We start from the raw sequence: 16,374 nt of genomic DNA on the forward strand, positions 1-16,374 counted from the left end.
GTGATGGATTTTAGATGGGACAACTCAAGGCACTTAAATGAATTCATTGTCTGTAGTCCTGTGGTCTCTGGGGAAATTCGTAAAAAAGTTTTTACGCTCGCTTTAGGTGGGTTTTGCCTTTGTCAAAAAAGAGTAAATGCGCTAAATGGGAGATGGAAACACTTTTTATAAGTAACTCACGACTGATCAGCTGTTTCTGCTGTTTTTGCCCAGTTGTGCAGAGTTCTGCATGTCAGCCGAGACTTTCATGCACCTCGCGGCTCATTTGTGCTGAGAAAAGAGGTGGATGCAGGTAGCTTTCATCTTCTGTTCTGCCAAATTATGCATTCACTTCTTAAAGGTCCTTTTCAAATACTTTGCTCTGCACACTGATCAAATGTGGCTATCACTGCATATTTTTGCAGAATGCTATTTCTACTGAGTTTAATAAAATATCAACTACTCTAAACTTACATAAAATAGGCTACATACTTCGAATCATTTAACACCATTGAAGAACCCCACAATGGATATTATGGCGTTTAAAAGCATTATTTGGAGGTGCATGCAATTCTCAGCAGGAATGCAAAACTCTGCATAACACCGGATATTCCCATAATGTGCGGAGACATGGCTGGCAACTTGCCCACTTGAAACACATTTCTGAGGACCTCTCTCCATTTTTCTAAGATCAATGGCCTTCAGGTTCATGCGACTGGTTTTGTGTCTGGTTTAGAACCCATACATCTTGTTTATTACAGCCATGTGTAACGTCAACTAATGACGTAGCTACACTTGCCGTAGCCTGGTTTATTTGCTCCAAACCAGCTGATGGAAACGCACCTATTTTGCAATGTCTTTTGTTTTTCTTTTTTCAAAAGTACCCTTAAAATTCGCATGACAATTGGATGGAAACATGGCTACTGTGACATTGTTACACCAGCCACTGTTGATGTAAAAACAGAAACCTCCATCTTTTACAGAAAATTGCATTGCTGGAAACCAAGATCCACAGGTTAGAAGTAAATGTGGAAGTGAATGGACTATGTGGGAATTCACTACTTTACCGTGGACCCAAAATAGTGGACAAGAGCATGCTAACACACGGCTAATTAGCACAAACAAGACTACCAAGAAACAGGAGGCCTGTGTACTGGGTAATAAATCTGAAAGTGGGAATCCTCCCTAGAACGCTCTTGGGGCAAAGCCTAAGAGTAAATAATTTCTTTGGGAAATGGGAGGATGAGTAACAGGCAGATCCCAGCGCCCGAGATTTGTGATGCGACTGGCTGGCCTGCATTATCATCCAGGCAGAATGCCTCTTCAACCCCTGTTCTCAGTAGGACACAGCCGTGGACTGCTGCGAAAGGGAGAATTAGCATCAAACCTCCCCAACAACCGAGTGTGCAACAGCAGAACAGATTTTCACCACTATTGCAGGTCCCTGGATCTCCGTCTGATGACCTGGATAACATCCCATCCTCACACAGAAGTGTAAGGACTGAGAGTAAATCAGAAAGTAAAAGGCTGCCGGGGCGACTGGGCCTCAAACTCTGATTGTGGGTGACTCTGCTGTAAACAATGTAAGAAGCATGTGCAGTAAGAACACCAAAATACTCTGCTTTCCGAAAGATACGGTGTCTGACTTGGCAGAAAGAATCCTGCATATTGTGGCTGAATATCCTACTGTGAAAAACATCATACTGCACATCGGGGCCAATGATGTTGTGAAGCAACAGTCTGAAGCGTTGAAAGAGGACTTTAATAATCTGTTGAACACAGTCAGCTCGTTGAATGCTGAGGTGTTTATCAGTGGCCCTCTACCGCCAATCCAAAGAGGAGCTGAGAGATTCAGCAGATGGATGGCATTGAACACGTGGCTCTCAACGGCACGTACAGTCCATTCAATGCATTTCATTGAAAGATTTTACTTTCTGTGGGACCGCAGACATCTTTTTAAGGCAGATGGACTTCGCCTTAACAAATCAGGAGTAAAATTGTTCAGCTCCAACCTGTTTTACTTTCTGCATCACTCATCTGTTACCTCTGCCAAGGACAAGAGACAAGAGGAATCAAAACAAGAAGACATAACACAACACGCCAGAACCCTTGAAGGAGAGCCACCTCAGCCCCTGCTGAGCCAAGAGGAAGAACCTCAGTGAGGATTCACCTTTACCCCCCCAATCCCCATCTAGGTCACCCTTATCTCCAGACACCCTTTCTCCCCTCACCCCCCTGTTGGACTTCACTGATCACATGGAAGACCTGGTTAGAGCTGGAACCAAATTTACTCCCCACACCTTCCGTCGCTCTACCCTAAACCCCCCTCACCGTTCACCTCCACCACTGGCTCTAAGTCCTCCAGGTTTGACCCATGTGTCACAAATACGCCGCCCAACCCTCCCTCCCACTCCAAAATGGTGCACAAAAGCCCAGCAACCTCTGATTGATATGTGCTGGGTCCAGGCTACAAGGAAAATAGCACTCATGACTCTTCCCAGGACAAGCCGGGCCCAGTGTGCTCGTATTCTTCTCCATCCCTGTCTTAATAGGTAACAGAAAAAGCATGGTGGAGCACTCAACACATCCTGCAAATTTAGTATTAATTCCTCACCAGCCACAGCCTGTTGAAAAAAGTGGGACAGATGATGTATTTAACACACTAAAATTAGCTTTGTTAAATGTTAGGTCTTTGGCCGGAAAAACATTTTTAATCAATGATTTTATAATTACTCACAATCTTAATTTCAAGTTTTTAACTGAAACTTGGTTGGACCAAGATCACAGTGCAGCTGTCCTTATTGAGTCTACCCCTCCCAACTTCACGTTTATGAGTGAAGCTAGAGTGCATTAGAGAGGGGGTGGAGTTGCTGTTTTGTTTAATGACTCCCTCCAGTGCAAAAAGATGTCTTATGGGAATTTTGAATATGTGGCTCTTCAGCTGAATTCCTCTTCTCGAGCTATATTTCTAAATATCTACAGGCCCCCTAAATACTGTGTAAACTTTTTTGATGACTTTGGTGAACTGCTGTCTATAGTCTGTATTGACTTTGACTGTGTAGTTATTGTTGGTGATCTTAACATCCATGTTGACAACCCCCAGGACAGAGGGACTAAAGAACTGTGTTGTGTTCTTGATAATTATGGACTGAATCAGCATATGATGGAGCCCACACACAATAAGGGGCACATGTTGGACTTAGTCATCTCCAAGAGTCTGAACATTTCCAAGGTTGTGGTGACTGACGTTGCTCTCTCTGATCATTCCTCTGTTTTCTTTGAGAGTGCTATCTGCGTGCACACAAATGTACAAACAGAGGTAATCACAAAACGGCATGTCACTGAAAACACCAGTGAAATATTTATTGAGGCTTTCTCCTCGACACCCACCCTCTCATGGGTCTCATTGAATGAGCTTGTAGATAATTTCAATTCTAAAATTACAAATGTTATTGATGCCATTGCACCAGCCAAGGTGAAGGTGGTCTCTGGTAAGAGAAGATCTCCATGGAGAAATGCCACGCTGGTTAGAACTCAAAAAAGACAGTGCTGAAAAGCTGTACGCAGGTGGCGGAAAACAAATTTCCAGGTTCATTATGACATCTATTAAGAGAGACTTCGCATTTATAATTTTAAACTGAGGAAACCAAGGAGGTCCTTCTTCTCTGACATCTGAAACACTAATAATGCACGTGCCTTGTTTGCTAGTGTCAACAGGCTAACCAACCCTCCTGTGTCTGTAGCCTCTGAACTTCTATCCACCAGGGCCTGCAATGAATTTGCTTCCTTCTTCACTATTATTGGATCTCAGTGCTGCATTTGACACGGTCGACCACAACATATTACTAGACAGACTTGAAAAGTGGGTTGGACTTTTTGGCACAGTACTAAACTGGTTTGAATCCTTCTTAAAGAACAGGTACTACTTTGTGTCCATAGGTAATTACACATCTGAGATAACAAAAATGACATGTGGAGTTCCCCAAGCTCCATTCTGGGGCCTCTTCTGTTTAACATCTACATGCTTCCACTGGCTCAGATTATAAAAAACAACAACATATGTTACCATAATTATGCAGATGACACACAGATTTACATAACCATATGACCAGGGGACTATGATCCCATACAGGCACCGAGTGACCGTGTTGAGCAGGTCAACGGTTGATGTGCTAGAATTTTCTTCAATTAAACAAAGATAAAACTGAAGTTATTGTTTTTGGAGCCAAGGAAGAATGATTGAAAGTCAGTGCTCAGCTTCAATCTGTAATGTTAAGAATCACAAACCAAGCCAGAAATCTTGGTGTAGTCATGGACTCAGACCTGAATTTGAGGAGCCACATTAAGACAATTACAAAGTCAGCCTACTATCACCTGAAGAATATATCAAGGATTAAAGGACTTATTTCTCAGCAAGACCTAGAAAAACCTAACCATGCATTTAACTTCTGTCGACTCGACTACTGTAACTACTGTCTTTACAGGGCTCCCTAAGAAATCCATCAGACAGCTGCAGTTGATTCAGAACGCTGCTGCTCGAGTCCTCACTAAGACCAAAAAGGTGGATCACATCACTCCAGTTCTGAGGTCTTTACATTGGCTTTCTGTATGTCAAAGAATTGATTTCAAAATCCTGCTTTTTGTTTATAAAGCACTAAATGGTTTAGGGGCCAAAAATACGTTTCCGATCTTCTGCTTCATTATGAACTATCCAGAGCTCTGTAGTTTCTCTGTAGTGTCCGAGGGTTTTTGGAGTTTCAGTGGACCCAAAGATTTCTATGGACCTGAGTAAAGACTAGCTAGAGAGAATAGATTAAGTGTACTTCTCTGTTTATTCTCTTTTCAAAATAATTGTAACTCAATTATTTGCTCAAACCCTCAGCCTGTTTTCATTTTCTGTTTAACTCTTTTAACCCTGATTTTACATTGCACTATAACTTTTACTGTCCTATTTTACCCATTTTTTTTCAATCCTGTTTTTATTTTCTATTTCACCAAAATTATATTTTAATGTGTATTTTGTCAATTTCCCTATGTTGCTTTTATGTTGAATGTAAAGCACTTTGAATTGCCTTATTGTTGAAATATGCTATACAAATAAACTTGCCTTGCCTTGCCTGAGAAATCTGTGTCGCATTCTAGTCAAAGGTGATTGCACCTGTGCAGTGCCATATTAGTTGCAACTTTCCCAGTAGTAAATTTCCCCCCAATATCAAACAGCTAAAGCTCAGAATACTCATTCCTTGTTGATTCTTATTGTGTTTGTGTGTAGAAATAATTACATTATCATGGAATGCATTTTTATACAACAGATTAAAATAAATGGTTGTAGATTTAAAATAGTAAAACCATTGCATGTATATATATATATATATATATATATATATATATATATATATATATATATATATATATGTATATAAAAATAATAAATCTTCTAGCTGAGACTTCACCTAATTAAAAATATAATGGGCAATTCACCAAATGCCACTTCTCAGTTGAAAGTCATTTAATAATATACAGTATATGATGTAAGATATATAATGCACTGAGAAGGAACTGTTAAACCTGTTTAAATGAGATTCAAAATAAGTACCATTTTCTTGATCACTGTGTGGATGGATAGCATACGTTGTGGACACTGCAAGGCTAAAGTTGATATTAGCCCAGCTGTTTCCAAATTGAAAAACATGATGAATCAGGAAGGTTTGGATTGTCTTTCACTTTATTAGTTAGTAGTGCAGAAGTGAAAATTGTTTGATTTTAGTAAAACACTGCAAAAGTATTAGTGTATGAAAGTGGGGCTACTATTAACTTAGTTTTATGAAACATATTCTCTTTTTTCCCCTATAATTAAGGTTTCGTCAGTATTTTAAATCTCTATGTTTAACATACTTAAAATGGGTATGAGATGTGCTGCAAGGGAGATATCAGATTTAGAAAGGGGCCTATGTAATTTATTTGATGACTGCCCACATTTTCAGTAAGGATAAGGTTATACAGCAGGAACAAAAATAGAATGGCATTGCAAGTCTGTCCTCATGTGTCAGTAAGCATAAACCTAATGACAGAGACTTCTAAAGTACATATAAGGTGGTGCATGAGGTGTTATATGCATGTGTAGTTGGCTGTTTGCATCAGTATCAGAAATGTGTGACTTCTGTTTTAACCACAACTACATGTCCTGCTTTACTACATGGCAGATACAATGATGTATATAGCCAATGGATTTAGAATGTATTCTTTGTACAGTAAGTGTTTGAAGAAGCATTTGCGTTGTGTATGCACAGATGTTTTGGCTTTGTTTTCTTACTTTACATAACATAACAGTTAAATGGTGTTTCCAATAAACTGTAGGTGGAAAGCCATTACTTTCAAAGACTGTCTATTCCTAAATTAGCTACAGACTGCGCAATTGGTTGCAATTTTTGCTGTGAAATGCAAATGCAAGTCAGTATTTTCAAAGAGATTATTAGGGCATCATCACATAACATTTCAGATTTTTCAACAGTAATTACGTAGAATAAGCTGATTTGTTTTTGGTTGCACTTCTTGAACATGCATGAGTTGATAATAAATATATAAAATTTCACGAAGGTACATTGTCTTAAGGATTTAGCATTAACGTAATGTACAAGGATGAGATTTTAGGGTTGCAACAGTTAGCCTAATAGTTTTTTTTTCCTCCTTAACTGAACTGCCCAGAATAACAAATTTAAAAAACTAATTGTGGATTTTGTCACTTTCTGGATATTAGTTCTGAGTGAGAATGCAGCTTTGGGGAAGACTATCCAGGGTTTTGTTATTGTGGCACTCATTGGATTTACCCATTCAAGCTTTAGTAAAAATTCAACCTGTCATATTTTAAAATTTTGCATGAAACACGTGTACTGTTGTATCTGAGTTATTGTTCTTGAGATGTTACATTGGTGGAGGGTAAGTGCTCGAAGACCATCTTTAACTTAAGCTGCAGTGTCTACCACACTGTATTGAAGGGACATTAAATTTGCCAAGTGCTTGCTCATGGTGGCAATTGTTGGGTCTCTGTAAATAATATCACAAAGAGTACTGGCTCAATATAAAAAGTGCAATGAGATAACCGTTGTTGTGACTTTGCACTATATAAATAAAATAAAATTGAATTGAATTAAATTGTGCACTAATGTACAGTGTTGTTTTTTAATGTCAATGAAATTAATTTATCATTGACATGAATTTGTGAAAGCACAGCTTTTCAATATTCATTTACACATATATATTCTCTATGACATTACATCTAGACTACTTTCAAACAACCATATTCTTGAAATATGTGCAGTTCTCTTCAGTTGTATATAATGATATTCCAGGTCAGAGATTCATTAAAGGTATTCTATATCCATATATGTAATGTAATCCCATGTAATGTAAAATGCTGAACATACTTTGTTAATAGTTTTGTGAATAGTGTTGACACTATTTATTATCCATCTGTTTGACTGCGTAATTAATATGAGAATGGGAATTAATTGTAGTTCAAATGAAATAAAATGGAGCAGTAAAAGCTCCTCACCCAGCTAAACAGATAACCAGTCTACAACCAAACAACCACACTCATTCCAGCCAAGTTGATATAGCTTCAGCTAACTGTTTAACACTGCATGTTACTAGAAAAATAGAGAGTATATAATACAGTACTACTATAATGAGGAAACATTTTATTGACATTATAAGAAGACAAAACAGCTTGTTCATATTTTATGAACTCTGTCAAAAGGCTGTGTAAACAGATTGTTGTCTCTTATTCAGCAGAGTCAGACTGAAAAAAAGGAAGAAAAATACAATTAATTAGAACACACTTTTAACTTAACACTAAGCCATATGGTTATGCAAGGTAATTTTATATTTGTCATTTACCATATACGTATCTACACCATCTATACAAAGTAAGTAAAGAATTGTATAAAGACATTACATTTAGGTTATGAATTGACTTAAACAACCATATTAAACTAAAGTGCGCACATAATAAATGTTTCATAAAATATGATCACATATAATATGATCACCTTTCCAGCATCACGGCTCTTGGCTCTCAGCTTGTTGACTTGGGACTCAGCAATGTCAGCACGCTCCTGAGCTTCCTCCATCTCATGCTGAACCTTCCTGAGCCTAGACATGTGAGTGTTGGCCTGCTCCTCCTGTGAAGGGTTTACAGTATACAGTTACAGTACATTTTATTTTATATTCCATCATACTGTATTAGTATGGTTTATTTATCACTATTTATTCCCAAACGCAAGATCACAAAACATTTGTCTCACGGCTTCCTCAGCCTGTCTCTTGTAAGTCTTGACTTTCAGCTGCAGCTTGTCCACCAGATCCTGAAGTCTGGTCACATTCTTCTTGTCCTCCTCAGTCTACACAGATAACAGATTTTTTACCAATAAAGTATAGAAACAAAATCAAGACATTAAGAACTCGCATAAGTTTTTAATTTAATAAGAAATTACCTGGTAGGTCAGCTCCTTCACTCTTCTCTCATATTTGCGGACTCCTTTAACAGCATCAGCTCCGCGTCTCTGTTCAGCCTCAACTTCAGCTTCCAGCTCACGCACCTGTAACATGATGATCAATAATTCAACAAAAACTTTAGTACTGAGAAAGGATGAATTTATTCTACTCATTAAAAGTGCAATTTACATCCTAAAACTCATACAGTATATACAGGTCATACCCTGGACTCCAGTTTCTGGAGCTGCTTCTTGCCACCCTTCATGGCGAGGTTCTCAGCCTCATCCAGGCGATGCTGCAGGTCCTTGACTGTGACCTCCAGGTTCTTCTTCATCCTCTCCAGGTGAGAGCTGGTGTCCTGCTCCTTCTTCAGCTCCTCAGCCATCATGGCAGCCTAAAATGATAAAATTCTCTCTAATTCATTCATAAACTATAATAAACTTAACATTAGTTCATGGAAGTAGACCAAAAACATAACAAGTAAGTTAGAGATGTAAACTCACATCAGTGATAGCCTTTTTGGCTTTCTCCTCAGCATTTCTTGCTTCCTGAACAGAATCATCCACTTCACCCTGAACCTGGACAAGGTCAGCCTCCAGTTTCTTCTTGGTGTTCAGAAGACTGGTGTTCTAAATATTAACCAAAATAGACAATGTATTACATGATTCTGTCTCATTTATTTGATGGAATACAATTCTTGTGAATTAATAAAAACACACCTGAGAGTGAAGCAGTCCAACACGCTCACTAGCATCAACCAGCTCCTGCTCAGCTACTTTGCGTCCTCTCTCTGTCTGCTCCAGAGCAGCTCTCAGCTCCTCAATCTCAGCCAGCATCAGGCCATTTCTGCGCTCCACCATGGCAACCTGCTCCTTCATGTCTTCCTGTCCTCTGACAGCATCATCAAGGTGCAGTTGGGCATCCTGGCAACAAAAAACAAAACAGAAAACACAATTAACTTTCTGTACCATTTACCTGTGTTTCTTATACATAATTGATCATATGAACCTCACCTTCAGCTGTCCCTGGACATTCCTCAGTTGTTTCTGGGCCTCAGCAGCCTGCCTGTTGGCATGGCTCAGCTGAATCTCCATCTCATTCAGGTCTCCTTCCATCTTCTTCTTGACTCTCAGGGCATCATTCCTGCTCCTGACCTCACTGTCGAGAGTGCTCTGCATAGAGTCAATCACCCTCTGGCTGTTCCTCTTGAATTGCTCCATCTCCTCATCCTTCTCTGCCAGCTTCCTGTCAACCTCACCTTTGATCTGGTTGAGCTCAAGCTGAACACGGAGAATCTTGGCCTCCTCATGCTCCAGTGTACCCTTTAACAAATTTAAGAAAAGTCACTTAATACTGAATACTGAATTACAATGGCATGGACTAATTTGATTTAAGTCAAACAATACACATTTCTGTGATTTGAAAATATATTACCTCAGCTTCCTCTAATGCTGTCTGAACTTCACTCTTTTCTGTCTCTACAGTTTTCTTTGCTTTCTCCAGTTCGTGGATACTCTTTCCAGTCTCACTAATCTGTTCAGTCAGGTCGGAGATCTCCTCTAGAAAGGCAATCAAAACCAAAATACAGTTAAAAGTGACCTACAGACACTCTCCTGCATTAAACACAGTACAACCTGAAAGGAACATTTGTTCTTCGAATAGGAAAAACCAAGAGTAAAGTCATATTCAAAAGGTAAGAGTGTTTCCTAAAATCCAATTCCATGCATACAAGGGATATTTTAATGAAATATAGGTTCATAAATTACATTTATGAATGTCAGAGAAGTACCCACACAAGTTACATTTTTAATTTAGTGAGAATGACATACGTTGCAGATTCTTGTTCTCTCTCTTCATGGTCTCCAGCTGATCAAGAGCCTCCTCATAAGAGTTCTTCATCTTGAACAATTCAGTGCTGAGAGAACGAGCCTCCTTCTGAGCTCCTTCCAACTCTGCCTGGCCCTCCTCATACTTTTGTTTCCATTCTGCCAGGACCTACAATTGTGTAGATGAACATCAGTGAGTACTTACTAAGATAAATTTTTGTTTCACTTTAATGAATGTGTCCTTGATGTCCTTATACCTTATCAAAGTTCCTCTGCTTCTTGTCAAGGTTGGCAGCCAGAGCATTCGCTCGCTCCACATCAATCATGAGGTCCTCCACCTCACCCTGCAGTCTCTGTTTGGTCTTCTCCAAAGAGGCACACTTTGAGTTCACAGCCTCAATGGATTCCTCAGCATCCTGCAGGCGCTGGGCAAGCTTTTTCCTGAAGCGACGAAGAATGTTCTAATTGGTAAAACAAACTATTGAAATGAAAACTAATAAAAACACTGAAAGGTTAGTGACTTACTTGGACTCCTCCAGCTCCTCAGTGCGCTGGATGGCGTCAGTCTCATATTTGGATCTCCACTGAGCCACCTCACTGTTGGCCTTGGACATTCCTCGCTGCAGCTCAGCCTTGGCCTCCTGCTCCTCCTCAAACTGCTCTCTGAGCAGATCACAGTCATGGCGAGCTGACTGAACAGCATGGGCCAGGGCATTCTTGGCCTGTTGAACATGACAAAACATTTATAACCTATGAAGCAAATAATAAATAAGTACTCAATCAAGTTGAAACATTATGTCATTTAAAGTCTTACTGTATGATTTTTTTGACTACATTTAAAAAGAATGACTCAGTTCTGTTAAAACCTAATAAGAGTACATGTAAACTTGTTATACCTTCACTTCCTCCTCAACGTGCCTTTTTAACTCCTCAATCTGCTGAGTGAAGGCCTGCTTGCCCCTGGTCAGCTGGGAAACAAGAGCTTCCTTCTCCTCAAGCTGACGAGAAAATTCACCTGAAGGACAATATGTAAATGTGTTATTTATCAATATGATCATTACTGGTTTCCATTGCCAGTTTTTCTTTACTGATGACTCACCATTCTCTGTCTGCAGTCTGGCCTTCTGTCCATTAATGTCATTCAGCTGGCGAACGTTCTCATCATTTTTGGCTTTGAGCTCACTCAACTGGTCCTCAAGAGTTCTGCACATTTTCTCCAAGTTTCCCTTTAAACAACAAAACACGATGATGTAGAATTAAGTTTAAATCTACTGTCATATTTATTAGTTACACTTTATGTTTCTAAGCATAATTAAAGTTAATCCCTTACTTAAAATAAACCACACACCTTAGCTTTAGCAACAGCCTCCATGTTACTGGAGAGGTCATCAATCTCCATCTTGTACTCGCTCTTCTCCTTCTCCAGCTTCTGCTTGACACGCTGGAGGTTGTCGATCTGCTCTCCCAGCTCTGCAACACTGTCTGCCTGCTTCTTGCGGAGAGCTGATGCGGTAGCTTCATGTTGCAGGGTTGACTCTTCAAGGTCACGACGCAGCTTCTGGAACTCAGCTTCACGCTTCTTGTTCATCTCAATCTGAGCAGCTGTTGCTCCACCAGCTTCCTCAAGCCTCTCACTGATCTCCTCAAGCTCCCTGGAGAGGTCAGCCCTCTGCTTCTCTACTTTAGCCCGAGCAGCCCTCTCAGCCTCAATCTCTTCCTCCAGCTCCTCAATACGAGCCTAGATTTTATGATAGCAGGTTTATTAAATGTTCAATATTTAGTGTGTTATTTTGGATATACTGAGTATGAATTGTATGTGTCTAATACTGTATATAAGTTGAATATGTCACCTGGAGTTCCTTGATCTTCTTCTGAAGCTGAGCGCCAAGAGACTGTTCATCCTCAATCTTGCTGAGGAGCTGGCTGATCTCAAAGTCCTTCCTTGATGAGGATACCAAGAAAGCTTTTACTGTCATAGTTTGTACTGTTGTTAGAGTGTGAGATGCTATAAAGAATATTATTAACCTGAAATAAATGAAACACTTACTTTTTGATTTTCTCGTCAGATTGCTGCTTGTCGTTCTCCAGATCCATTATGGATTCCTGGGCCAGTTTCAGATCTCCCTCAAGCTTTCTCTTGGCTCGCTCAAGGTCCATGCGGAGCTTCTTCTCTTGCTCCAGTGATCCCTCAAGCTATCAGATGACAGTTCATGATAGTTGAGGCATTGAAAAGACAGAGCACCAATACCAAGAATACCAAGTAATTACAGGGCAAAACCCCGCAGAAAAAAAACAACAGTTTTCTTACATCGTCCACTTGCTGCTCCAGCTTTGTCTTGGCCTTGGTCAGAGTGTTGACTTTGTCTTCCTCTGCCTGGAGATCATCAAGTGTTTGCTGGTGGGCCTCTTGGAGGGCTTTCTTCTCCTTTGTTAACTTGGCAATAGACTCATCTTGAGATGCCATCTCCTCTGTCAGGTTTTTCACCTGAAATGATGTGAAAGGTGCATTATTTCCATCACTTTATATCTATATAGTCTACATTTAAAAGATGATAGGTTTAAAATAATGTGAACCTTGTTTTCTGTGGCATGTTTCTCCTTCTCCACTTTAGCCAAGGTGAGCTCCAAGTCATCAATGTCTTTCTTCAGCTCAGAGCATTCATCCTCCAGCTTCCTCTTCTTACCAGTCAGCTCAGCATTGATTTCCTCTTCATCCTCCAGTCTCTCAGTTGTCTCTTTGAGTTTAGCTTCGAGCTGGATCTTGCTCTTAATGAGCCCCTCACACCTTTCCTCAGCATCAGAGAGGTTCTCAATTTCCTATAATACATTTTGAACACACAGTAAGTTACTTAGTTTGGTATTTGTTAAAGCTAGACTTACATATAAATTAATGTCCGCTTGCCAAACGAGTTCACGCAATGCTGATTAAACCTATTACCATCAGGTATATTTCTCTGTATTAGCAGTAAAGTTTTTAAATCTGTTCCCTGTCGCAACATTCTCACGCTGGCGAACCGGAAGTGGGGAGGTTTATGCCAACCAGCAGTGACTGGTTTACCATAGCTGAAGGGGGAGCGGCCTAGTGAAAGCAGCAACTCATATTGCAGATCATGTCACAAGCTCATATTGTCATCTTTTAATTACTCACACTGTCAGAAGGGGGAGACACTGCAGTTTTAAATATTTTAATATTCTTAATTTTTAGTTAATTATTTATTTGGTTATTTGGTCTACAACTTTAGGAAGGCAAGCAGGAGACAAGCAAAGTATGTGGCCTCTGAAAATGTGAGCACCAGTGTTTAATTTGTGAAGAGTACATGTGAAGCAATCACACTTGCTTTGTTTCCTACTTACTGAAGCCACTTGGAGTTGCAGGTCATTCTTTTCTTGCAGCAGGGAAACCATCTTCTCCTCCAGCTCCTTCTTCTTGGCCAGGGCAGCAGCCAGGTCTGATTTCATCTTATCATAGTTCTCCTTCATCTGTTGCAGCTCCTTCTCAGTCTCAGCACTCTTCAGAAGAGGCTTGATCTTAAAGTACACTTTGAGCCAAGGCCAGTTTTTCACATTCATGAATGAACGGATGTTGTACTGGATGGTTAAGATGGATTCCCTGAAAAAATAATACAGATATAGTGTTATTTTTACTAAAATACGATTTTGTACTGCAGTGGATAACAATTTAACAACAAATATCACTGACTACCTACACTGAACAAAATTATAAACGCAACACCTTTTTTTCCCCATTCATCATCAAGATCCAAGACTTTCTCTATGTACACAGAAGGCCTCTTTCTCTCAAATATTGTTCACAAATCTATCAAAATCTGTGTTAGTGAGCACTCCTCCTTTGCCGACCCAAATGTGACATACAAAGATGCTGATCAGACAGCAAGGGTATTGCACAGGTGTACCTTGGGCCTTAGGCATCACAATATAATGCCACTTTTGATCAAGTTGTTGATTGTGGCCTATGGAATGGTGTTCCACTCCTCTTCAATGGCTGTGCTAAGTTGCTGTCAAGTCGAGACCCTGATGAGGACAACAAGCATGCAGATGAGCTTCCCTGACATGGTTTCAGACGGTTTGTCAAGAACTTCTTTGGTTATGCAAACCGACTGATGCAGCAGCTGTCCGAGTGGCTGGTCTCAGACAATGTTGGAGGTGAAGATGCTGGATGTGGAGGATGTAGAGGCTGCTGTGGTTACACATGGTTGTGAGGCTGGTTGAATGGAGGTGGATGGATTATCTCGACAAAGGAAAAGTGCTCACAAACTTTTGACAGATTTGAGAACAATATTTGAGAGAAATAGGTCTTTTGTGTACGTAGAAAAAGCCTTAGATCTTTAAGTTCAGCTCATTATGAATGGGGGCAAAAACAAAAGTGTTGCATTTATAATTTTGTTCAGTTTTTATAATTGGACAGTAAAGTTTAGTGTACTAAGTGAGAATCATACCTCCTCTCCATCATCTTAACAAACTCCCTCCTCATGAGATATGCTCTGCAGAGAGCCTGAGTCATGGTCACCAGTGTAGCCAGTTTCTCATCTCTCATCTCCTCCAGCTGACCCAGCAGACCAGCTTTGAAGAACACCTGTGTTGTCAAGTGAAGGAACTCAGTTCTCAGGACACATGGCTGTAACAGGACAACTTAATATGTTAATAGTTTCTATAAGGATGAACCTTTGTGTGTCCAAACATGTACTGAGTGTGGTCCACATCAATGGAGCCCAGCAGCTTCTCTGAAGCTTTCTTGTTGTCAATGAACTGTCCCTCAGGGATGACACTGGCATTCAATACTTTGTATCTGAAAAAGATTATTATGTTATTACTCATATTTACTTTACTTCTCAGCCTGGTGTTTTACATCATAATAACTTGAAATTCTTCTACTGAAAAATCACCTCTGCTTGAAGTCACCGTAGATGATTCTGCTGGGGAAGCCCTTTCTGCAGATTCTGATGCCTTCCAGCACACCGTTACATCTCAGCTGGTGGATGACCAAGAAGTTCTCCATAAGACCTGCACATTGCATGTTATATTAACATATTACTTAAATTCCTTTACATTCCCATGTCATACATAATGTACAAAACTGGCTTATGCGCTTCTTACCAGGTGTCTTTGATTCATTAGGAATCAGACAACGGACAAAATGAGGGTGAGTGCTCCTCAAGTTGGTCATCAGCTTGCCCAAGTTCTCCTGTGGATCAAGAGGATAATTAGTCAGTATTTTAAGAGGAGGTTGGTAACTGCTTTCAAAAACATGTAACAATACATACTCTGAAAACAGCAGACACAGTCTGGAAGGCACCACCCTTCTTCTTGCCACCCTTCTTGCCCCCACTAGCAGCAGCCTCTGTTTTGCAAAACATTAAATAAATATAAATAATAGATACCACTGTGGAACCTGTTTGACCCTTTCTTCTCTGTGGAATTTGAACTAGATTTTTTTTTAATTTGGCATAAATGAGTATATTACAACAGAGCTCAGAACAGATTCATTAGCTTTTCTCTAAGCCGGACCCACGTGAAGCAGACACGGTTTCTTACTTGTCACAACAAACTTACTGTACCTTGGGTAACATTATACATTAAACTGCACTTTCTGATTAGTTGCCAGCTCATAAAGAGAAGGCAATTTTAACAATGTTTCTCTATCTTCAATAGTAGAAAATAGTTAAACAGGTTAAAACATCTGTACAGGATACACACAGTTTCTGAACACTCTGCTCACTCTTATTTCTTACCCTCAGCTGCACCATGGGATGCATACAGGAAGGCCAGCAGTTTGTTTGAAGCTTTCTGGTAGAGCTGAATAACTGACTCATTCAGTGGGTCCTTGTTCTTCTCCAGCCAGCCAGTGATATTGTAGTCCACTGTACCAGCATAGTGAACCAGGGCAAAGTGAGCCTCAGCTTTGCCCTTTCCAGGCTTTGGCTTCTCAAAGGCCTTGCTCTTGCCAAGATGTTGATCATGCAGCTTGTTCTTGAAAGTTGTGTCAGAGGCCTTGGGGAACATGCACTCCTCTTCAAGGATGGAGAAGATTCCCAGTGGCTAAGAGAAGTTTACATCA

General features: G+C 40.1%; 1 protein-coding gene across 2 annotated transcripts in view; it reads right to left on the minus strand.

Moving 5' to 3' along the window:
* Nucleotides 1-7,659: 7,659 nt before the first annotated feature.
* The window catches only part of LOC119896476 (myosin heavy chain, fast skeletal muscle-like), an 83,135-nt gene continuing 74,420 nt past the window's right edge, over nucleotides 7,660-16,374 (minus strand). For both annotated transcript variants that reach the window (XM_038709911.1, XM_038709913.1), the window contains exons 14-39: nucleotides 16,049-16,355; nucleotides 15,581-15,657; nucleotides 15,414-15,501; nucleotides 15,203-15,320; nucleotides 14,982-15,105; nucleotides 14,756-14,892; nucleotides 13,653-13,908; nucleotides 12,873-13,115; nucleotides 12,607-12,783; nucleotides 12,346-12,491; nucleotides 12,149-12,239; nucleotides 11,647-12,036; nucleotides 11,398-11,524; nucleotides 11,195-11,313; nucleotides 10,824-11,020; nucleotides 10,556-10,739; nucleotides 10,302-10,467; nucleotides 9,907-10,031; nucleotides 9,486-9,794; nucleotides 9,192-9,395; nucleotides 8,976-9,101; nucleotides 8,696-8,866; nucleotides 8,472-8,576; nucleotides 8,283-8,378; nucleotides 8,028-8,159; nucleotides 7,660-7,777 (exon numbers count right to left, since the gene is read on the minus strand). In XM_038709911.1, coding sequence (XP_038565839.1) covers nucleotides 7,760-7,777; nucleotides 8,028-8,159; nucleotides 8,283-8,378; nucleotides 8,472-8,576; nucleotides 8,696-8,866; nucleotides 8,976-9,101; nucleotides 9,192-9,395; nucleotides 9,486-9,794; nucleotides 9,907-10,031; nucleotides 10,302-10,467; nucleotides 10,556-10,739; nucleotides 10,824-11,020; nucleotides 11,195-11,313; nucleotides 11,398-11,524; nucleotides 11,647-12,036; nucleotides 12,149-12,239; nucleotides 12,346-12,491; nucleotides 12,607-12,783; nucleotides 12,873-13,115; nucleotides 13,653-13,908; nucleotides 14,756-14,892; nucleotides 14,982-15,105; nucleotides 15,203-15,320; nucleotides 15,414-15,501; nucleotides 15,581-15,657; nucleotides 16,049-16,355 — 4,233 coding nt within the window. In that variant the 3' untranslated portion in view covers nucleotides 7,660-7,759. The remainder of the gene's footprint in view (nucleotides 7,778-8,027; nucleotides 8,160-8,282; nucleotides 8,379-8,471; nucleotides 8,577-8,695; nucleotides 8,867-8,975; nucleotides 9,102-9,191; nucleotides 9,396-9,485; nucleotides 9,795-9,906; nucleotides 10,032-10,301; nucleotides 10,468-10,555; nucleotides 10,740-10,823; nucleotides 11,021-11,194; nucleotides 11,314-11,397; nucleotides 11,525-11,646; nucleotides 12,037-12,148; nucleotides 12,240-12,345; nucleotides 12,492-12,606; nucleotides 12,784-12,872; nucleotides 13,116-13,652; nucleotides 13,909-14,755; nucleotides 14,893-14,981; nucleotides 15,106-15,202; nucleotides 15,321-15,413; nucleotides 15,502-15,580; nucleotides 15,658-16,048; nucleotides 16,356-16,374) is intronic.

This window comes from Micropterus salmoides, unplaced genomic scaffold (assembly GCF_014851395.1).
Source record: "Micropterus salmoides isolate LMB-PRFRI ecotype aquatic unplaced genomic scaffold, ASM1485139v1 Ms_hic_scaffold_10, whole genome shotgun sequence".
In the NCBI taxonomy this organism is placed as follows: Eukaryota; Metazoa; Chordata; class Actinopteri; order Centrarchiformes; family Centrarchidae; genus Micropterus; species Micropterus salmoides.